The sequence below is a fragment of the Dipodomys merriami genome, unplaced genomic scaffold (genome assembly GCF_024711535.1).
Source record: "Dipodomys merriami isolate MVZ:Mamm:240054 unplaced genomic scaffold, mDipMer1.0.p SCAF_7, whole genome shotgun sequence".
NCBI classification, from domain to species: Eukaryota; Metazoa; Chordata; class Mammalia; order Rodentia; family Heteromyidae; genus Dipodomys; species Dipodomys merriami.
In genome coordinates, this window is record NW_027206290.1 from 46152736 (window position 1) to 46176943 (window position 24208).

The 24208-nt window shown below is 41.9% G+C and overlaps 1 protein-coding gene across 1 annotated transcript; it reads right to left on the reverse strand.

The window, feature by feature from the left end:
- Positions 1-214: 214 nt before the first annotated feature.
- On the reverse strand, positions 215-24106 carry Cmtm6 (CKLF like MARVEL transmembrane domain containing 6). Its single transcript, XM_070006491.1, has 4 exons — positions 23916-24106; positions 11887-12063; positions 10028-10126; positions 215-3289 (listed from the first exon to the last, which is right to left on the reverse strand). The coding sequence occupies exons 1-4, from the start codon at positions 24048-24050 to the stop codon at positions 3158-3160; spliced, it is 543 nt and encodes a 180-aa protein (XP_069862592.1). The 5' UTR covers positions 24051-24106; the 3' UTR covers positions 215-3157.
- Between the last annotated feature and the right edge of the window lie 102 nt (positions 24107-24208).

Consider the following 24208-nt stretch of genomic DNA (forward strand, 5'->3'; position numbering starts at 1 on the left):
TGACAGAGCACCATCTCTGAGTCAAACACCTAAGGGAGAACTCCCAAACTCTTGAGTTCAAGCCCAGGAGGAGGGGGAGGGGTGAAAAGAGGAGGAGGTGGAGGAGAAGGAAGAGAAGAAGAAAGTTGTACAGCCAGCTCCTACAACTACAAACAGTGCTTTATTAAATGTCATGATTTTATTAATGACTAATAAATGTCTACAGAAAGAAAACATTTTAATTAAATGGATTTATTTAAAAGTACACTTCAAAATTTGACATTGAAATAAAAAAAGACCCACAGGATTTAAATTGACAAATACAAAAATGATTGGCCATAAACAATGTAAAAATACATCTCCCAGTCCCCAAATAAAGCATAATTTAAGTATAGTAATTATAAAACTTTACACTGTAAGTATATTCCCTTATAATTCTTAAAAAGCATTCTAAACAATTATTTCTATAAAATGTAACAAATTTACCACAGCTGTTAATAAAAAAAAATTACTTGATATCTGAGTTTACTAAGGTTTGCCCACTTCTGGTCCCAAGTCCTGGAGAGCATGCTTATTACTACAGTGGGCCTTGTAATCCATCTCCTTTCACAACAGAATAAATGGAAGGTTCTAAGAGTGGAAAAAAACAAACAAGTGAACAAAGTACTTTTCTAGAAGGATAAGACTGAGTGTGCAAACAAGAAGCCTCTTCTGCTCTAAGGAAACCTGAGAGAGCAGCTCCTGCAGCGAGGCCGGCTACTGGAATGCCTGCCAATCCCACCCAAGCCCACAGCACAGCTGCTGCCACAGCCCCCAAAGGCTCGGATGCCAGATGCTGGAGACTTTTCCTGGTGGGGGCTAGTGGGAGGTGTTAGGCCCTTGGAGGCAACTGTAGGGCCTTAGTCTCTGACTTTTTCTGTGTGCTTTTGGATGCCATGAGGTGAGCAACCTGCTCTATCACACACTCCCCACCTGAGGTACACCTCACCACACCACCAAAGGAACAGGGCAAGTGACCATGGACAGAAATCCCCAAAACTCTGAGCCAAGATAAATCTTCTTTTCTTCCTAAGTTGCTGTCTGGGTATATTGTTGCGGTAATAGAAAACTGACACAGATGGACACAGTGAGATAGCCCGTGTAAGTTGCTGTGAGATCTAAATGGCTGTAGGTGACATTTAAAATGACCAACAGCAGAGTTTGATGTGAAATTTTACAGGTGTCTACCTTTGAATCAGTCTTTACTCTGCTCCCAAGGCCCAGCTCTTCTTCCTCACTTAAATGACAAGCCCAGTAAAAAACATCTGTCACTGGTTTCATTATGTCCCAAGCAGGCAGCAGTGATGCCAAAACTAACACCAGGACTTCCACTCTGACACAAGTTGATTCAGTAACACAGAGCAGAGCCATGTCTGACCCATTTCTGAGCCATCCATAGAACTGAAACCCTTCTTAAGCGTGAAAATACACAGCTGAAAAACTAAAAAGATGACATTAGAGGTGACATTAAAATGTATCCCTGGAAACATGATTCCATTATTTCAGAGAAAACCTAGCCTATGAAACCCCTACCAAAGTACAGGGAGATTTAATGGGTACACCTGTAGTTCTGGAGTCTTAGGCAAGACTCTAGAAGGAGGATAAAAAAGTTCTAGCCTGCAAAGTTGGGCAAAAAAGGCATATATCCCAAGACCTGCAATAGACAATTTGGCCAGCTCTGGAGTCTTGTGAATGGTGTGTATATTCCTTTATACCATCAGTAGTCTTACAGTGAACAAGGTCTCCAGAGAATCACTGCAAGAAGAAACTCCAGCAGTGCTTACATGGGAAGTAAGACCCACAAGTGACTGCTACACACTGCTCCAAGTACAAGGGCCCAAGATTCTGGACCCTAAACACATTACCTACAACATGCAAGAATAAGAGTCAGAGCTCACCTCACATGGGGAAGCAGAACATGGACCATCCTGACCCAAAGTCAGAAAAAGGAGCACCTAGAGAGAAATCAAGGGCTGTGGGTAAAAAAAAAAAAAAAAAAAAGAAAGAAAGAAGACGATGACTGGGGCTGGGAAGGTGGCTCAGTGGTAGAGTGTTTACCTTGCATGCCTGACGCCCTGGGTTCAATTCCTCAGCACCACATAAGCAGAAAAAGCTGGAAGTGGCGCTGTGGCTCAAGTGGCAGAGCACTAGCCTTGAGCTGAAGAGCTGAGGGATAGCGCCCAGGCCCAGAGTTAAGGCCCCACAACCAACAACAAAAACAACAACAACAAAAAAGACTAGCTCAAAGAAAATCCTGAGAGCCTGTAGAGCTGCATTATTCCAGTAGAAACAAAACATGCCAACAAGATGACTGACTGGTTTCTACCTCAATATGAACTCACCTCTTCACATACGCACTAAGTGTTTGAAGTCTGTTTATATTTCCACTGTAGTGGGCAAAAGTCTAGCCTTTCTTTGGTCTTTAGGTATAGTATCTATTTTTACTATTTTTCTATGTGTTATACATCTCCAACCAAAGTGCAATATAATCATGAGGTTGCTGATGTTGCTTTTATACATATAAAATACCAACATCTTCCATACATTTTATAGTAAGCTATACAAAGTCTCAGAAAAAGTGAGTATTCTAAACGGTTACCGTAAGTTTAAAGCTGAGTGAGATACAGTAAGGCCAAGTATTATATATTAAGAAAAAACCCTAACACCAATATTTTAAATATGGATCTCTTAAATAAACATTACTTTTCTAATAACAGAACATAATCTAATCTTCAACAGTAATCATTAATAGCTAAGCAAATTAATTTTAAAACAAACTTCTAAATGGCTGAATACAACCATGCTGTTTACACAGTACTACATGGTAATTTAGAAGCTAAGCCACATAACAGAATGCCCTGTAGCAGAGCAACATAATCATTTATCATCAGTGGACCTATGTGATTTAAACAAGCAATCCCTCTCTCCTAAAAAAATCCTGCATTTGAGACCAATTTTAGTAGCCAATTTTTAAAAAATAATAAAAACCCCTCCAACCTAATTTGCAGTGACAGCCATAAAGTCCAATACTGACAGCACTGCCCTCCTGCCCCTGCCCTAGGCTTAAACAGTTAGACACATGAAAGCTTCATGCCAGGGCGGGTGTGGGTGAAGTCTTCTGCTTCATAGCTCCTCAGCTTTAAGCGTTCAGTGGTTCTGTGAGGGCTTCTGCTTTGGTAGTCTCAGGTTTTCTCAGCTGGGCCTCTTGTCGTTTTTCATACAGCATAGCAATGAAGTCAAACAGGAACATAAAACTTGCTATAAATCCAAACTTGAGAAGCAAAAGAAGAAAAATGTACGTGAGAAGAACAAGATACAATCTCACATTTCCTACTGAGCTCTGAGAGTACATCAAGCAAGCAAGACCATTTATCTTTTTTTTTTTTTTTTTTTGTCGGTCATGGGGCTTGAACTCTGGACCTGAGCGTTGTCCCTCAGCTCTTCAGCTCAAGGCGAGCGCTCTACCACCTGAGCTACAGAGCCACTTCCGGTTTTCTGGTGGTGTTTTATTGGAGAAAGAGTTTCACGGACTTTCCTGCCCAGGCTGGCTTTGAGCTTTGAACCTCAATCCTCAGATCTCAGCCTTCTGAGTAGCTAAGATTACAGGCGTGAGCCTCCAGTGCCTGGCTCATTTATCAATTTTATCCAATATCTACTACTTTTGAATGGTGAAAAAAAAGTTAGGCCATCAAAAAATGGAAAGAAGTGGCTGGGAGCAGTAGCTCACACCTGTAATCCTATGCAGGAGATTGAGATCTAAGGATTGCTTTTCAAACCCACCTGGGCAGGAAAGTCCATAAGACTTACCTCCAATCAACCGCTAAAAAGCCAGAAGTAGAGCACTAGCCTTGAGCAAAAAAGCTGAGTCCAGGCCCTGAGTTCAAGTCCCAGAACAGCACAAAAAAAAAAAAAAAGAAAAAGAAAAAAACAGAAAGAAGTGTCAGTCACAGAGGTTCGACTCTATAATCCTTGCTGCTTGGAAGGCAGAAATCAAGGGATTGCAGTTTGAGGCTGGACAAAGTTCACTAGATTCCATCTCAACCAATGGCATGCATACTTGTCATCCAACAACTATAGAAGCAGCACAATGGCTGGGCACAGTGGCACATGCCTGTCATCCCAAAGACTCAGGAAAGCATAGAAGGAATGCAGTTCAGGACAGCTTGGGCATAAAGAAAAACATATTTCAAAAAGTAACCAACATTGCCGGGCGCTGGTGGTTTACATCTGTAATCCTAGCTACTTAGGAGGCTGAGATCTGAGGATCACAGTCCAAAGCCAGCCCAGGCAGGAAAGTCCATGAGATTCTTTTTTTATTTTTATTTATTTTTTGGGGGGTCTGGTCGGGGGGCCTGAACTCTGGGCCTGGGCGCTGTCCCTCAGCTCTTCAGCTCAAGGCAAGCGCTCTACCACTGAGCCACCTTCCCAGCCCCAAGTCCATGAGATTCTTATCTCCAATAAACCACTAGGAAAGCTGGAAGTGGTGCTGTGGCTCAAGTGGTAAAGCAATCGCCTTGAGCTGAAGAGTACAGGGATAGTGCCCAGGCCCAGAGTTCAAGCCCCATGACCCACAAAAAAAAACACAAAAAGGGCTGGTAGAATGGTTCAAGTGTAGAGAACCTACTTTAGCAAATGTGAGGAACTGAGTTCAAAACCCCAGTAATGCCTCCTCTCCTCCAAAAAATGGAAAGAAGTCACAAAAAATGTCCAGAATAACAGCTATTAGTCAAAGTTTCACAAGTTATTAATGTCCTTTTGTTTTTGTGATACAGGGGATCAAACCCAGGGCCCAATGTATGCTAGGCAAGTATTCGACAACAGCCCAAATATCCTATCCTAGATATACAGCATATGACATGTCAATCTATAAAACCAAACTCAGTAGAGGAAAAAATAAAATCCTTAAAAATGACATGAAACACAGGATTTTTTAGTGATGGTTAGACTGACCATACATGTGATTAGAGTAAATAGGCAACTCAGGCCAGGTGAAAATGGAGTAAGTTACTGAAGTCAAACAGAAACTCCATTTTGGAAAAAAAAAAAATGAGGTTAAAAGTTTTCCAGGTAATTGTCACACTGTAATGACACAGCTACATGACGCCACTACCTACTTCCTCTTCCTTAAATCACTTCCTCATTGTACTCTTCTAACATGTGACTAAACATTCTGAGAATTCTATTGACAGACAGAAGACCAGGCTTCAAATTTAGCTTTTTCAACTAGCAAAACCCTTAAGGAAAATGGAAGCTAAAAGGGACATTACAGTAGGTGATGATTCCACTCCACAACTGTGTATGAGGGAACCATTTTTGGTTCCCCATTTTGGCCCAAGTGGCCTTGAGCTCATGATTTTCCAGCTTCAGCCTCCTGCGTGCAAGCACTGCAGATGTACACCATGCCTGGCTTGCACCTCTATGACATTCTATGGCAATCTGTTGCAGCCTCCTGGCTCTTACTTTCCCAACCTCTCTAAAGAAATCACATTCTATCATTCATTGTTGATGTTTTTTGTTTGTCTGTGTCAATACTATGAGGCCTGAACTCAGGGCTTTTGAGGTTCCTCAGTTTTTTTTTCACTCAAGGCTAGCATTTTATCACTTGAGCCACAGTTCTACTTCCTTTTTTTGGTGGTTAATTGGAGGTAAAAGTCTTACAGTCTATCCTGCTCAATCTAGCTTTGAACCACAATACTCACATCTCAGCCTCCTGAGTAGCTAAGATTACAGGCATGCCACAGGTGCCCAATTAACGAAACTGCTTTCTTGAATCTATTGAATAACCAGGGTGCCCCCCAGCAAAGCCAACTTATCAGCCCACTCCAACCAATCTTTCTCTAGTCTGGAGTGTGTTTTGTTTTGGTGGCATGTATGCATCCCTTTACTTCCCTGGTAAGCTTCCGAAATACTTCAAATACAGACCACATGTCATCTCTGCCACAATGTCCTCACCACAGAGCTTTAGTCCCACTAGACCCTCTACATCACACAATCCTGACAAGTTATCTTCTGGTCTTTTGCTCACATACTTTGCAGTTTTTATTTACTTGCCTTTTAAATTGATTCCTTTAAGTCCTTATTTTTTCATAATGTAAACATATATAAAAGAAATATGGTAATTTTTAAGCCAAGCACCAGTGGCTCACGCTTGTAATTCTAGCTACTCAGGAGGCTGAGATCTGAGGATCAAGGTTCAAAGCCAGCCTGGACAAGAAAATCTATGAGACGCTTATCTCCAATTAACCACCAGAAAACCGGAAGTGGCGCTGTGGCTCAAGTGGTAGAGTGCTAGCTAACCTTGAGTTGAAGAGCTGAGGGACAGGCCCCATGCCCAGAGTTTAAGACCCACGACCTACAAAAAAAAAAAAAAAAAAAAAAAGGCAGTTTCCAGCCTATTACTGGCATCAAACTACCAGTCACTATATTAAATATGTCCAAAGAAAACTGAACACTGAAACAATTGAAGACTTCATCTACATAAGTATGTACTTGTCTTTTAAAACTTGATTTTCCCGGGCTGGGATGTAGCTCAGTGGCAAAGCACTTGCCTAGCAAGTGCAACGTCCTGGGTTCGATCCCCAGTACCAAAAAAGAAAACAAAAAAAAAATTGATTTTCCCTCTTAGAACTCAATTTTCCTTTAACTTCATTTCATTTACCCTCCAGAATTTTATAGGAATATTTTGTGCTTGTATTTTATCTATCACCATATCACAATTGTGATAAAAATAAGTATATAAACTGAAATTAATATAAGACCCTATTCAAACTGTGATACTCTCTTCGACTGGTTTATGAATCCATGGATAGGTAATACTCATTGCAAGAACCAGTCAAGGAACACAATTGTAGCTGTGTTTTTAAGGGGGGGTAGCTTTTATTGTTTCTTGTTTTGTGCTGGGCCTGGGGCTTGAACTCAGTGTCTAGGTACTACCTAAAACTTGTATTCAAGGCTAGTACTCTACCACTTGAGCTAATGCTCCACTTCTGGCTTTTTGGTATTTAACTGGCACTCAGCTGTAATTTTATGTTTTTTACATGTGTAAAGTGCTAAGAAATTGAAGTCACACGACTAGGTAAATATATCGTTGCCATGTAACTCTCTGAACTCCTTTTATGTTGTTTTATCATAAAGGTAATTTTAATATTCTATTATATGCTAGCAACTCTATTAATTACAACCTTAACTGATTAAAAGCAAAATGCTAATGGAAACAAGCTAACGTGCAAGGATTTATCCCACTGTTTGTCATTCACAACAATGGTACCAGACTGGGTTCATGATCCTTGACTACGATTGTGTAACCCAGAAACCTACAAAAAGTCTACATTTTTATCATTCACTTGATTCAAAATTTACATGAACCCTATATCCTTTAGTCATCTCCATACTACAACTATTTGTGTATTTTGCCTCATTAACAGCATTCTCTATTACGGGGTGGTCCCAGGCCCTCTAAAACTATTGTGTAATTTATAATATATACAGTGTTATTTTTCTGAAATCCAGAAATTGAATTCTAAACATAAATCTTGACAGATAAAAACTGGATCCTTGGGCTGGGAAGGTAGCTTAGAAGTAGAGTGCCTGCCTAGCATGCATGAAACCCTGGGTTCTATTCCTCAGTACCACATGCACAGAAAAAGCTGGAAGTGGCACTGTGGCTCAAGTGGTAGAGGGCTAGCCTTAAGCAAAAGAAGCTCAGGGACAATGTCCATGCCCTGAGTTCAAGCCCAGGACTGGAAAAAAACAATAACAAAAAAAAAAAAAACACCAAAAGCTAGATCCTTATTTTTAATTGTTCCTTTGCTGTACTTGATGTACTAAAGTGTGTTTTGTTTTGTTCTGTTTTATAATTTAAGGCAATACACAACAGTTAAGATTTGGGACAGGCAAGTACATTTTTCTTTTTTAAGGAGTGACGGTGTCTGTAAAAGGGAAAGTGGAAAAGAACTGGCTGAATTCCTTTCCAGAGATGAGTCCTCACATATATTAAAGGAAAAGTTATATATGGAGGTTAAAAACATGGAAATCAACTTCCTTATAAACTATTCCTAGCCTTCCTTGTGTTTTTAAAACATGCCCATAATCCTAGCTATTCAGAAGATTGAGACCTGAGGCTTGCAGTTCAAAGCCAGCCCAAGCAGGAACATCTCTGAGACTCTCATCTCTAATTAGCCACCAAAAAGCCAGAAGTGGAGCTGTGGCTCAAGTGATAGAGCACTAGCCTTGAGCAAAAAAGTTTAGAGAAAGTGCCCAAGCTCTAAGTTCAAGCCCCAAGACTGGCAAAAAAAAAAATAAAAACAAAAAAATAACAAAACTATTCCTGCCTAGTGCTCCTTAGAAGACAGTCTTGATAAAATTGTTTTTTTGTTTTTTGTTTTTTTTGGGGGGGTCTGGTCGTGGGGCTTGAACTCTGGGCCTGGGCGCTGTCCCTCAGCTCTTCAGCTCAAGGCTAGCTCTCTACCACTTGAGCCACAGCGCCACTTCTGGCTTTTTTCTTTTTGCTTATGTGGTGCTGAGGAATCAAACCCAGGGCCTCATGCATGCAAGGCAAGCGCTCTACCACTGAGCTACCTTCCCAGCCCCAAATTGTTTTTTTTTTCTTTTTTCTTTTTATTGTGAAAATACCATACAGAGGGGTTACAATTACATGCGCAAGATAATGAGTACATTTCTTATCAAGCATTGTAGCCTCCTCCTTTGTTTCCCCAGTCTTGATAAAATTGTAAACATATGTATTATCTATTAAAGACTGTGGTCTAGTTGAGTGTAGTGGCATATGCCTGTCATTTCAGCTTCTCAGAAGACAAGGGTTTTTGACAAAGGTATTTGAGGCTGATGTGGGCAAAACAAAACCCTATCTGGAGAAAAACAAAAACTAAAATAAAAACTAAAAATAATAAAATGCAAAAGGGCTACACAGTGGAGCACAAGGCCCTGAGTTCAAGACCTAGTATTATTAAGTCTCACTATCTAGATGAATTTCTACCAGTTCACTTTTATATACTTTATTCCTCTACCTATCTCTTTATGGGACTGAATTGTTGAGTTATGTCTCCTGTATATTCCTAGAACAGTACCTGACATATAGCTGTAGAAAAATTTATAAATGATAAAAAATTTTTATCATTTCTATAGATCATATATGGAATAATGGGTTTTTGGTAACAAAACTAAACTTTTAAAACAGTTTCTTTAGATTTTTAAAAATTTTCTGAACATGTGATTTATATATTGGAAAAATCTGCATGTTTTTTTCCTTTGGGCTTTTTAAAAACTATTTTCGAAGGGCATTTCAATTCAACGTGTCAATGAATGTAATGCACCTTGATCAATGTCACCATTGTTTTGATTTGTGCTGGTACTGGGACTTGAACTTCAGAAACTCAGAGTCTGGGCACTGTCCCTTAGCATTTTTGCTAGAGAGGAGCTAATGTTCTACCACTTGAGTTTTTGGTGGTTAATTAGAGATAGTTTTGTTGGGTTTTTGTTTTGTTTTTGGTCAGTTATGAGGCTTGAACTCAGGGCCTGGATACTGTCCCTAGCCTATCTGTGCTCAAAGCTAGTGCTCTACCACTTGAGCCACACACCACTTCTGGTTGTTAAGTGGTTAATTGGAGATAAGAGTTTCACAGGGACTTTGCTGCCCAGGCTGGCTTCGAACCATGACCTTCAGATCTCAGCCTCCTGAGTAGCTAGGATTACAGGTGTGAGCCACCAGCACCCACCTAGAGATAGTCTTACAGATTTCTTTGCCAGGGATGGCTTCAAACTGAGATCCTCAGATTTCAGCCTCCTGGTTAGGTCTACAGGCGTGAGCTATCAGTGTTCAGATTCTGTGTTTTTAAGACTATCGTATTTATTTACTTCTAGGTTTTCTATTCAAATTAATATTAAACAATAAAAGACAAACTACCTTCGCATATTGTAAAACTCACCTAGTACTTCCCAAATTCTCTATCTCTAAGGAAATGAAAATAAGCAGTTACAGATACAAAATACCTACACTTGCAGCAACTTCAGCTATGGTTCTGCCATCAGTAGAAACAAAAATGATAGACGCCAACAAAAATACGCATCCTGTTCCCAGCGTGATATAAAAATCCTGTGTACACAGAAGGAATAAAGTATAGTTAGACTCATGGAAACATTTTTTTTTAATTTCAAAAGCTTCAATGACTTACTTTTATACCCCAACATGTAACTTTTCAATAAACTTGGCATTCAAATTCTATCCATGCTTTGGGCCCACAGACTTTCCTTTCTGGGCTCGCTTTGAACTGCAGTCCTCAGATCTCAGCCTCCTGAGTAGTGAGGATTACATTTTTGAGCCACCAAAGCCCAGTGGTGATTTCTGTGGCTGTTTTATGCCAGTACTGGGTCTTGAACTTAGGGCCTGAACACTGTCCCTTAGCTTTTTTACTCAATGCTGGTGCTCTACCAACTTTAGCCACAGTTCCACTTCTGGCTTTTTGCCAAAAGATTTAAGTCTCATGAGCTTTTCTGCCTGGGCTGGTTTTGAACTGTGATCCTCAGATCTCAGCCTTCTTGAGTACCTAGAGTTATAAGTGTGAGTCACTAGCAATTGGATTCTATGACAATTTTTATGCTTACCCTCAGAGATGTGAGTTCCTTTGTATCAACATTTATATCAACATACATAATTCTGCACAGATCACTATTGACAATTCAAATACTACTGAAGAAGTAAATTGCTCAATTCTTTCTTATTAAGTTCAAGACTTAAGTAAATTATTTCATCTGCCACCCCACAAACCCAAACCTTACAAATAGAAATAGGGTTAGCAGACTGTCTTATTGGGGCCCTGAGTTCACATTCCACTACTCCCCCCCAAAAAAGTATCTCTAATTTTGTGAAAATAATACTTCCCTAATATACAGTAAATACAAGATAAATTTCTTAACAAGAAATCAACAAATGCAATCTTTTTTTTCTTTCTTTTTTTTTTTTTTTTGTTGGTTGTGGGGCCTGAACTCTGGGCCTGGGCACTGTCCCTCAGCTCTTCAGCTCAAGGATAGCACTCTACCACTTGAGCCACAGCACCACTTCCGGCTTTATCTGCTTATGTGGTACTGAGGAATAGAACCCAGGGCCTCATGCATGCGAGGCAAGCACTCTACCACTGAGCCACCTTCCCAGCCCCTACAAATGCATTCTTTATGCACTACAGGTAACATTTTTCATAATAAAATGAAATCAAAGCATAGAATTGGACATTGTTTTATGGAAAAGCCTCAGAAATAGCTATTAGTTCATTACTATTATCTCTGACATGTAGCAGAATGCCTGACATATAATAGTCATACAACTCATAATAAGTGACACTGTAATGTGAGAAATAAGTTTTAAAAAGAAAAGTTTAAAATAGTAGACACATTTTAAGATAATTAAACTAAGCCCCAATAAGTAAACTATTGCAGTCTTGCCACTCTTTTTTTTTTCTTTTGTTCCAGTCGTGGGCCTGAACTCTGGACCTAGGCGCTGGCCCTCAGCTCTTCAGCTCAATGCTAGCACTCTACCACTTGAGCCACAGTACCACTTCTGGCTTTTTTCTTTTTGCTTATGTGGTGCTGAGGAATTGAACCCAGGGCCTCATGCATGCAAGGCAAGCGCTCTACCACTGAGCCACCTTCCCAGCCCAAGTCTTGCCACTCTTATCACCACCTTACTTTCCCTCTCCATCATCTTTTGCAAGATGATTACAAGCAGAGAACTGGAATAATGGGTAGTGTCTCTTCATAGTATTAAATTCTGAAAGCATATATTATACACAATAAAAGCTCACAAGATTTTAAGACAGTGTTTTATGCCCTTACTATAGGGACTAGACCTCCCCCACTTACAGATGACTTGACCTTTCCCGCATCAACACGGTCATGCAGTGGAGTGCAGTGCACAATCAGCAGGAGGAGGCTCAGGAGAAAGGCGCTACAGCTTACAAATTCAAAAAAGTATAGTCCTCCACACAAAGTACATTCTGATATAACCTCTTCACAGATGAAGGCCAGCAGAGACAGCAGCTACAAAAGAAGTGAAACATTTTACAAGTTTTTCAGAGAACCCATAATATTCAGTATGTGCCTGTAGCCCAAGCTACTGAGGGAACTGAGAAAGGAGCATCAAGAGTTTAAGGCCAGTCTTGCAATTTAACAAGACCCATCTTTTTTCAGCCTACCACCTCTTTACTCAATTTATAGAGACTATAACAAACAAAATCAGAATTCTACCTACACATAACTAAAGAGTGAAAGTGCTTTTAAGGACATATAGGCAGAATTTAGACAATACTGTGCTTGCATGGAAATCAGGATGTTAGAAAAGCACACCAGCTGGGCACTGGAGGCGGCTGGGCACTGGAGGAGACTGAGATCTAAGGACCACAATTCAAAGCCAGCCCAGGTAGGAAAGTGTGAGATTTATCTCAAATTAATCAGAAAACCAGAAGTGGCACTATGGCTCAAAGTTGTACAGCACTAGCCTTGAGCAAAAAACTCACAGACCGTATCCAGGCTCTGAGTTTAAGCCCCACAACCAACACCAAAAAAAAAAAAAAAAAAAGAAAGAAAGGAAAGGAAAGGAAGGCAGGTAGGAAAAGAAGGGGGGAGGGAAAGAAAAGAAGAAAAAAGAAAATCACACCAGAGGGACTTTCAGAGGAAAGTGGAGACATGAAGGACAGAAAATCAGTTCTGGAGTGAAAGACTGGTACAGAAGTTACTAGCAGACAAATAATATACACAAAGGCTAGAGATGAGAAATCAGGGCACAATTCCCCAATATTACCTGATTCACAAACTGTGGAAACCAATTAAGTCAACATAGCTGACATACAGAGTTTGAAGAAAGGAGAAGCAGTAAGCAATTATTACATGAGTCTACAGAGGTAAGCAGAGGCCAGATGTAAGTCCCCACATCAACTACTCTAAAAGCTCTGGATTTGGTAAGTTTTTTAGTTTTTTTATTGTTAGGTACGTACAGAGGGGTTACAGTTACATAAATCAGGTAATGAGTACATTTCTTTTTGAACAATGTCACCCCGTCCCTTGCTCTCTCCCAGTTTTAGATTTGACAAGATTTTTTTTTGAACAGTCCTGAAGCTTGAACTCTGGGCCTGGGTGCTATCCCTGAGCTTTTGTGCTTAAGGCTAGCATTCTACCACTTGAGCCACAGCTCCACTTCCAGCTTTTTTTTTTTTTTTTTGGTCCAGTCGTGGGGCCTGAATTCTGGGCCTGGGTGCTATCCCTCAGCTCTTTAGCTCAAGGCTAGCACTCTACCACTTGAGCCACAGCGCCAATTCTGCCTTTTTTTTTTTTTTCCTGCTTATGTGGTGCTGAGAAATCGAACCCAGGGTCTCATGCATGCAAGGCAAGCACTCTAGCATTGAGCCACCTTCCCAGGCCCACTTCCAGCTTTTTATGGTTAATTGGAAATAAGAGTAAGAGTCTCACAGACTTTTCTGCCCAGGCTGGCTTTAAACCGCCATCTTCAGATCTCAGCCTCCTGAGTAGCTAGGATTATAGGCATGAGCCACCAGCTCCCGGCAAGATTTACACTTCATAAACCATGCTAGCTCCAAAATTGAGGAAACTGGAACTAGTGTAAAACTTGGGGCAGACAACCAACTGGGAAGCTGAAGTAGCAAATCAGGGAAGATAGTGACTAGGGGAAGTAGTAATAAAGAAGAGTGGCTAATCACTAAGAGATGCAGTCAGGAAGAGGACAAAGTGGGACATAGAATAATACACATGTACTCTAAATTGGTGTGCGTGTGCATGTGCGTGTGTGTGTGTGTGTGGTCAGTTGTGGGGCTTGAACTCAGGGCCTGGGTGATGTTCCTGAGCTCTTTTGCTCAAGACTAGTGCTCTACCACTTTGAGCTGCAGCTCCACTTCTGGTTTTTGAGTGGTTAACTGGAGATAAGATTCTCATGGGGACTTTTCTGCCTGGGCTGGCTCCAAACCATGATCCTCACTCCTCAGTCTCCTGAGTAGCTGATTACAGCAACAAGCCACTAGCATGAGCCACCACCCTGTTTTATTTTGTTTTTTGGTCCTGGTCTAGGGGCTTGAACTCAGGGCCTGGGTGCTATTGAGTTGTTTTGCTCAAGGCTAGTACTCTTAACAATTTAGCCACAGCTCTACTTCGGGCTTTTTGGTCATTAACTGGAGGTAAGAGTCTCATGAACTTTCCTTCTCCAGAAGGCTTCAAACTGCAATCCTCAGTTCTTAGCCTCCTGAATATCTACGATTACAGGTGTGAGCCACTGATGTCCAGCTGAAGTACTTTATTTTCACTTGAAACAAAAAGGCACATTCATTTACAAATTTTTTAGGTGCATCTTCAAATTATATGTCATATTTGCAAATACCTTTTCATCATTTATGAACCAGCACTTCTAGACTGTTTTTACTTTCAGTGAAAGTGAAGCAAGGTCTTGGATACTTGCGAAACAGAACCTTTCCACAGTAAGACCAGTTTTGCTGGCCTTAAGAAATTTCTCAGCTGATGAATATTTAAGTAACTTGCCTTTCTGCTTTCCCAAAGCATTCAATATAGTTTTCATAGAAACAATTACTGTCTACAGTCAATATTAGTTTCAATGATGTTGGATTATTTTTTTTTTTTGTCAGTCCCATGGCCTGACAGCTCACCTTCAGCTCAAGGTGAGCGTTCTACCACTTGAGACACAATGCCACTTCCAGCTTTATCTGCTTATGTGGTGCTGAGGAATTGAATCCAAGGCCTCATGCATACAAGGCAAGAGCTCTACCCCTGAGCCACCTTCCCAGCCCCATGATGTTTGATTCTTGATGTTTGATCATAAGCCAAAAAAAAAAAAGGTAGAGTGATTCACTTGGTAGCTGGTGCACTTCTGTGGAAGCCAAGGGAGTTTCCTTCTGGGTGCCCAAACCATGAAAATGCCTGATGAATTATTCATTGTGGCTAAACGGAATGCCACCTCACTCCCAACAGGGCCAGGGGAAGCAATCATACACACCAATGGCAGCAAGGCTGGTACCAAAAGCGAACAGATATATTTCATAGTACATAATAAGAATTCAACATTGACATGGCTGCTCTAAAAAATAATTTTCCTTTAAAAAAAAAAAAAAGCATGTATCTTGGGCTGGGAAGGTGGCTCAGGGGTAGAGCGCTTGCCTTGCATGCATGAGGCCCTGGGTTCGATTCCTCAGCACCACATAAGCAGAAAGAAAAAAGCTAGAAGTGGCGCTGTGGCTCAAGTGGTAGCGCGCTAGCGTTGAGCTGAAATGCTGAGGGACAGCGCCCAGGCCCAGAGTTCAGGCCCCCCAACCAGACCCCCCAAAAAAAAAACAAAAATAAAACATGTATCTGTCCTGTGACCCTGCAACTGCATTCTTGGACTTTTATTACAAAGAAATGAAAACATGTTAGTGCAAAAAAAGTACAGAACATGTGCTGGTCAGCAGTGGCTCACACCTGTAATTCTAGCTACGCAGGAGGCAGATCTGAGGAATCCACTGAAAGCCAGACCAGGCCAAAAAGTCCATGAGACTCTTATCTCCAATTAATCAACAGAAAACCAGAAGTGGTGCTGTGGCTCAAGTGGTAGAGCGCTTGCCTTGAGCTGAAGAGCTCAGAGACAGTGCACAGGCCCAGAGTTCAAGACCCACGACCCAAAAAAAGAAGATTATTAGGATTACTTCCTGAAGACTCCCTGACAAAAATGTCTTATCTGTAGCACATGACATAAGTTTCTTGTCTGGTCTGGGTAAGAAAAGTACAAGATGCAGCCATTCAGAGGCAGTCAGTCTCAAGTAACCAACCAGTCCTGCTCTGTATCTATTAATTGAAGTCACACTTACAAACGCTTCAATTTCACAGCATTCTTACAATAAGGCTGATTCTGCCTGGCCATCCTAAGGGAATCAGAGTACAAAGTTAAATCTGGATGTTTACTAGTTTTCATCCCCAGTTTTAAAGGCACTACAAACTATCATCTGTATGAAATTCTCTGCTGCCACCCCATCACACATAACACTATTCAGTCTATAGTACACTTTTATATTGACTAGTTTGTAGCCAACTGTGTAATATGTATGTGTGGAGTACAAGTTCAGTGTACAAGAAACAATAAGAAAGCCATGTTTTATATCATGTAACTGAGCATTCGCCATATATTAAGAAAAATCTCAAGAGTAGCTGAACCATGACAAATTGGAAAAGCAAGACTCAAGCCAAAATGCGAGACACACAGATCTGTACAGGAAGAGAAAAATGGGGTGGAAGTAGGAAAAACAAATTATAAAGTCAATATTTTGCATGGTAAATCTAAGGGAATAAAGTAGTTGACCTAACTGGATTGGGACAGTGAGGAAAATGAAGGACTCAGGTGTGGTTGCATGAAGATTAGCAAGAGAAAATGGACTTTAGATGGAGGTGCAGAGAATGCTGCCTGGCTTGGTAAGTTAGAAGACAAAAGCAGAGGACTAAGCAGAGACCAGAGGAATTTCACAACTCCAGAATAGGAGGAAAGGAGCAACCATCTCTGCATCAGCAAGTCAGAAAGAATTTTATTTGAAAAAGAAAAAGGAAAAAAAAAAAGAAAAGAAAAGAAAAACCTCAGAACAACTTAAAAAGCAAGTACACAGCAGATCTTGGGCAAGACTATGGTTCTAAGAGAATACCACTAAGATGTGGCTTTAGGATGGCTTCCTTTTAATATTGTACATACATTGTATCTTTGTTTTATGGTAATAAGTAATAAAAATGTAGACTTCATATTTTGTAAAAAAATGTCCTATGTACAGAATAAAAAAAGTTCATAGAAACAGCAAAAATAGGTAAGTGGCACAATTATTTTTTTTCTTTAGGAAATACCTGTAACTTTATGCTTTCGTGAAATAGTACCTACATATTTTTTAACATTTGGTAATTCAGAACTTTTTGTTTTGACATTGTTTAGGAAGAGGAACTTCATACACCTGCCACTTAATATGCTCTTTTACCTAATTTTAAAGAACTCTTAAAACGGTGTATTATATGAACTAAATAAAGAACGTGTGAATTTTAATTAAAAAAAAAAAAAAAAGAGAATACCACTAAGAAAAACCTACTCACGCCTGGGATGAGTTGTTTCAGTGCTGTACCTCACATGCTTGATTCATTTTTACCCCATTAACACTGCCCAACTTCCACCAAAGACATGGCACCTTTCAACAAATCTCATATTTTTATCTAATCATTTAAATTAAGCACATTCTTTTTTTTTTTTTTTTACCAGGGCACCATTTGCCCTTGGGGAAGCAAATTTTCATATAATTAAGGGCAGAAAACAAAAGGACCACACAATGATTTAAACAAAACTGACAATAACTCAGGACTGACTGAGCACTCTTCTGCTTCAACTGAGCCACACAATGTGCACTTGGAAATTTAAAATTCTTGGTTTTGAAATTTCTTTTGATACATTATTTTACCATGCTTAGTCAAAACTGTGTATAATAACTGCAAATAAGGCAGCCTTACTGTAAACATACTCTAAACTGTTAATCAAACCACGATCTTAGCAGTAAAAGTGTAAGGATGGAATGTCATGTATTTAATTTTTGAGTGTGTTCTAGCCCTTAGACTTGAACTCAGGGCCCAGGCACTGTCACTGAGCTCTTCTGCTCAAGATTAGTGCTCTACCACTTGATACAGCTCCACTTCTGGCTTTCTGGTGGTTAATTGGAGATAAGGAGTCTCATGAACTTCCCTGCCTCACTGGCTCCAAACTGTAATCCTAACATCTCAGCTTCTGGAGTACCTAGGATTACAGGTGTAACTACAGGCTAGTACCACTTGAGCCACAGAGCCACCTCTGGCTTTTTCTGCTTATGTGGTGCTGAGGAATCGAACCCACGGCCTCATGCATGCAAGGCAAGCACTCTACCACTGAGCCACCTTCCCAGCCCCAGTTAATTGTCCTTTTAAAAAATTTTACAAGCAGATTTTTTTTGTGTTTAAAAATGGATAAAGGAAAAACTTCAAGAAATGAGTTATTCAAAATGGTCAGGGATAGGAAGAAAATGTCAGGTAAGAAATAAACAGCAAATATAACCCATGTGTAAAAAGGGTAAATAGTTTGCTCTCAATAACATGAAGTCATCATACTAAATATTGCTTATGGGATGTTAAGTACTTTCTTTTTTTGGGGTGGGGGGGTCCAGTCGTGGGGCCAGAATTCTGGGTCTGAGCGCTGTCCCTCAGCTCTTCAGCTCAAGGCTAGCGCTCTACCACTTAAGCCACAGCGCCACTTCCTGCTTTTTTTTTCTGCTTATGTGGTGCTGAGGAATCGAACCCAGGGCCTCATTCATGCAAGGTGAGCACTCTACCACTGAGCCACCTTCCCAGCCTGTTAAGTACCTTCTAATGACAAAATTTTACACAAATACAATTAAGGAAATTATCAATCAAGCTTCCAAGATGGAGGGGGGGCAGGGAAGGGGGAAAGGAAAGAAGAGGAGGGAGGGGGAGGAGTGAACTTTTGTGGGGTTTCACATCTTCAAGTTAACACATGTAATTAAGATTTGAGAACCAGGGGCTAGTGGCTCATGCCTGTAATCCTGGGTACTCGGGAGGCTAAGATCTGAGGATCATGGTTCAAAGCCAGCCCAGACAAGAAAGTCTGTGAGATCTTATTTTCAATAAACTACTCAGAAAAAGTGATGAGTGGTAGCCTTGAGCAAAAAAGCTCAGGTACAGTACCCAGGCCCTGTGTTCAAGCCCCATAACCAACTTAACATAAAGTGATGCTCAGGTACATGATATAAAACATGGTTTTCTTATTGTTTCTTGTACACTGAACTTGTACTCCACACATACATATTATACTGTTGACTATAAACTAGTCAATACAAAAGTATACTACAGATTGAATACATACATATTATACTGTTGACTATAAACTAGTCAATACAAAAGTATACTACAGATTGAATAGTGTTATGTGTGATGGGGAGGCAGCAGAGAATTTCATACAGATGATAGTTTGTAGTGCCATTAAAACTGGAAATGAAAACTAGTAAACATCCAGATTTAACTTTGTACTCTGATTCCCTTAGGATGGCCAGGCAGAACCTGCCTTATTGTAAGAATGCTGTGAGGTTGCCAAATGTCAGTTCTCTTTAGTACAGAAATAATTTAATCAGGGGCTGGGAAGGTGGCTCAGTGGTACAGCGCTTGCCTTGCATGCCTGAGGCCCTGGGTTTGATTCCTCAGCACCACATAAGCAAAAAGAAAAAAAAAAAAGCTGGAAGTGGCGCTGTGGATCAAGTGGTAGAGTGCTAGCCTTGAGCTGAAGAGCTGAGGGACAGCGCCCAGGCCCAGAGTTCAGGCCTCATGACCAGACCAAAAAAAAAAAAAAAAGAAAGAAAGAATTTCATCAAAGTAAATTTTTAAAACTCACAAAATAAAATATAATGATGGATTGCAATTGTGTCATGACAATAGATTATAAGATGCAATAAATGTGTCTATCTGGTTTAGTTGAAAATAAAAAATAAATAGAAAAGTATGTATACTGTCATGCACTGGTAGCACTGTAATCCTAGCTACTCTTTCAGGAGGGTGAGATGTTGGTTTAAGCCAACCCAAGCAGGAAAAGTTTGTGAGACTTTTCTCCAATTATCCACCAAAAAGCCAGAAGGAGCTCTGGCTCAAGTAGGAGAGCACTAGCTGTGAGCAAAACAGACTAGGGACAGACCAGTCCCTAAGAGAGGCACTAAATAAACAAGCATAAGGACAAAGCTGTATACAGAATACACTTTAAAAATGCATAAAACTTAGGAATCCAGTAACTTCCTACATTGTTTGGTCAACGGTTAAGCGTCTTCTTCAGCTGTGGAAGGATATGCTACAAGTTAGAGAATGCTTATATTTTGGGTAAGTCTTTGACAAAATTCAAGTAGAAAAGTTCTACTCTTATCTCCTGTGTATACATAAGCTCCACACTGTACCCCTCAGGTGTGAGCTTTGTATCAGTAAGCCCCACTATGCCCCAGAGATTTGGAAAAAGAAAGCTGGGTGCCAGTGGCTCACGCCTGTAATCCTAGCTACTCAGAAAGCTGAGATCTGAGGATCTCAGTGCAAAGCCAAGCAGGGCAGGAAGATCATGATTCTTATTTCCAATTAAGCACCAAAAGCCAGAGGAGGTGTGTTCAAATGGTAGAGTGTTAGCTTTAAGCAAAAAAGCTCAGACATTCCCAGACCCTGGCTTCAAGCCTCAGGACTGGCACATGCACACACACATGCACACAGAACCTCAGAGGTAATCTAATTCAATCTCCTAGGACTTTTAATATTAAGAATTTTCCAAACACACATTATCTGATTTTTAAACTGTAGTACAGACTTCACTTCTCATTTGGGATATTTGAGAATCAAACACATAAAAGTAGACTAGTTATTTATTCTTTTGGTGCTGGTCCTTAGCTTTTTTAGCACTCTACCACTTGCGCTACAGCTCCACTTCTGGCTCCATTGGTAGTTAACTGGAGATAAATGTTTCACAGACTTTCCTGCCCCAGCTGGCTTTGAACCATGATCTTCAGATCTCATCCTAAGTAGCTAGGGTTACAGACATGAGCCACCAGTGCCTGGTAAAGTATGACATTTTGAACACAATTTCATAGGTTGTAGGTTCCTTGCTAAAATACTGAGCTTCCTTTTCTGATTATGGTTTTCTCCATCCAGTTCCTTACTAGGTATGTGCAATTCTTTTTAGTTTTTAAAAATAAGTCATCTAAAGTAAAACAATCTAAATGCAGAGAATGGAGCTGGGGACGTGGCTTAATGGTAGAGTGCTTGTCTAACATGCAGGAAGCCTTGGGTTCAATTCCTCAGTACCACATAAACAGAAAAAGCCTGAAATGGTGGTATGGCTCAAGTGGTAGAGGCTAGCTTTGAGCAAAAGAAGCTCAGGGACTGAGCCCAAGCCCTGAGTTCAAGCCCCAGGACCAGCAAAAAAACAAAACAAGCCAGACACGCCTGTAATCCTAGCTACTCAGGAGGCTGAGATCTGGGGATGCAGTTCAAAGCCAGCACAGGCAAGAAAGTCCATGAGACTCTTATCTCCAATTAACCACCAAAACACCATTAGTAGTGCAGTAACTCAAAAGTGGTAGAGCACTAGCCTTGAGCTGAGGAGCTCAGAGACAGCAGTCAGGACCAGAGTTCAAGCCCTACGACTGGGAAAGAAAAAAAAAAAAAAGCAAAAAAAGCTAGGGCACTGGTGACTCACACCTATAATCCTAGCTACTCAGGAGGCTGAGCCAGCCAGGGCAGGAAAGTCCTCATATGAGACTCTTATCTCCAATAAAAACTACCAGAAAACTGGAGGTGGCGTTGTGGTTCAAGTGGTAGAGCGCTAGCCTTGAGCTGAAGAGCTCAGAGACAGTGCCCGGGCCCAGAATTCAAGCCCCACAACCGACAAAAAAAAAAAGAATGCAAAAAATAAGTGAGAACAAAGAAGAGCTTTCCTAGTGCCCTAGGCTGGATGACAATTTAGAAGGAGCTCATCTATCACTTCCTTGGACTTTCTGGGTAACTTTAATATATTGTTATTATGAAGAGATAACATGAAAGCAAATGAGGCAGGAACAAAAAGATAACCATCAAAATGAAAAAGCAAGGGCTGGGAAGGTGGCTCAGTGGTAGAGCGCTTGCCTTGCATGCATGAGGCCCTGGGTTCGATTCCTCAGCACCACATAAGCAAAAAGAAAAGAGCTGGAAGTGGTGCTGTGGCTCAAATGGTAGAGCACTAGCCTTGAGCTGAAGAGCTGATGGATAGCGCCCAGGCCCAGAGTTCAGGCCCCATGACCGGACCCCCCCCCCAAAAAATGAAAAAGCAAAATTGAAAAATCATTTTAAAACTCCATAGTAAAGAAAGCATCCTTTTAGCATTATGAGTTAACTACAAACAAATCAATTTCACCAAGACACATTAGCTTTTATTCTTTTCCCATGTCCTAGGGAATAGTGGAGACAAACAGAAACCCTCTTACAAATTTTTCAAGGCAAAATGACTGACCTCTTCATACAATAAAAAAAACTCTACAATGAAATTTCAAGTTGTGTTCTGCTCTGAAGATATGGAATTTACTAAGCCACACAGAGTAACAGAAATGTACTTTAGACTTACTACTTCTGATTAAAGAAGAAATACAAAAGCAATCTAAAAATAGACTTACGAACAGCAGACCAACACTGATTTCTTTTGATCAGCAAGAATGCTTCAGACCCACGGCACTTCTTTTCCCTATTCATGTAGAAACATTTATACTCTACTGCAGACACACACAGTTGATATTAAAAAGTCAGGTAAGAACTGGCCAAGGGGAAGAATGAAGAAAGCCCTTTTGGTCTAGGTACAGGTTATGCAAAGAGACAGTGGAAGGACAGAGTCTGAAGGCTGCTAAGAGCCTAAAGAAAACCAAGGTGGACCTAACTGAAGGGAGGCTGGAGAGGCACACAGGACAAAATAACTCTTGGGTTCCTCAGAGCACTTTATCCCTGGTCTCCGAGTGCTTTCCCGATTGTCCCCAGATACAATCATTTTGGTGGCTAAAAGCAGTGACAACTTTCTGACTGCTGTCTTTCTTAGCCAATAAAAGTAGGTCATCTGAATTCTAAGAATTTAATCTCTAGTCATCTCAGTTGTGAGAATTTTAAATTCTCCCTAAGGAAACCAGTAAGCAAATTATTAACTGGAATGGCTTATAGAGAGAGAAATAAAAAGAAAGAGGGAAAGAGAAAGAGAAAGCAAGGGGGGGGGGGGACGACTGGGAATGTGGCTTAGTTGTAGAGTGCCTGTCTAGCATGCACAAAACCCAGGGTTCGATTCCTCAGTACCACACAAATAGAAAAAGCTGGAACTGGTGTTGTGGTTCAAGTGGTAGAGTGCTAGCCTTGAGCAAAAGCAGCTCAGGGACAGTGCCCAGGACCTGAGTTCAAGCCACAGGACTGGCAAAAAAGGAAAAAAAGAAAGGGGGGTGGAGGGGTGGAAGGAAAAGAAAAAAAAAAGAAGACAGGAAGGAAGCAAAGGGAAAGAGGAAGGAAGGAAGGAAAGAAGCAAGGAAGGAAGAAAGGAGGGAGGAGGAAGGGACATCAAACCCATAAACATCCTAAGTATTCTGATTTTGTTCCTCTTGCAGAAAATACTCCTCAGGGATTGAAACAGTACACAGGGGCTGAAGACATTGTCGATTGAATGCTAAATTCAATCTCCAAGATACTCTCCTAAGTTTATGGTACTCTATCACTGCCGAAAATGAGCTTGAAGTCCCTCTCCTAGGTGTGGCGACCTGGACTGCCCGGGCACTTCGCACCTCGAGCCCACACGTAAAAGACTACCATCCATCAAGAAGCAGCGGCACTGCCCTCGCCGCGAGGCAGCTCCAGGAAACCCGCAAACGCCGGGAAGGATCAACAGGAAGCCCTCAGCAGCCCGCAGGCCGGCTCCGGGGTGATACAAGTGTCCGCGGCGGAGGAGGCCAGGTCGCGGCGGAGGCTCCGCGAAAGGCGTCCAGGGGCCTGCAGGGTCTCCCCGGCCCATTTCCGGCGCCCTCCCAAACACGCTCGGCGGCCCGAGGTCGCCCGCGGGGGACCCCAGGGACGAAACGCGAGGCGCGACGGGGCGCGGACAGGCGGCCGGCGGAGGGCACCGCCCCTCTGCCCAGGCGGAGGGGGAAGGAACTGGGGTGTGGAGACGGCTGCTTTCCGAGCACCCCGGCTGAGCGGCCGCGCGGCGCGGCTTCCCAAGCCCGCGGGGCCCCGGCCCCGGCCCCGGCCCCGGCCCCGGCCCCCGAGGGCTCGAGCTCGCCCGGGCTCCGGCCCGTCCCTCGGAGCGCACTCACCAGCTGCAAGCCCTTGAGAACGCGTCGATACCACGGGAGCCGGGTCAGCGAGAAGTAGGCAGCGAAGCCGCGGGCGCCCCTGGCGGAGCCCGGGTTCTCCTCGGTGGTAGGGCTGTACACCGCTCCGTTCTCCATGTTGCCGCCGCCGCCGCCGTCGGATCTGCGCCGCGGTCCTGGCTCTCCCCACAGAAGTCCCCTTCGCGGAGTGCGGGGGAGGGGCTGGGGGCGTCACTTCCTGAGCCTCCGCCCCCGCTTCCGACTATCTCCGCCCCAGCCCCGCCTTCCACACGCCT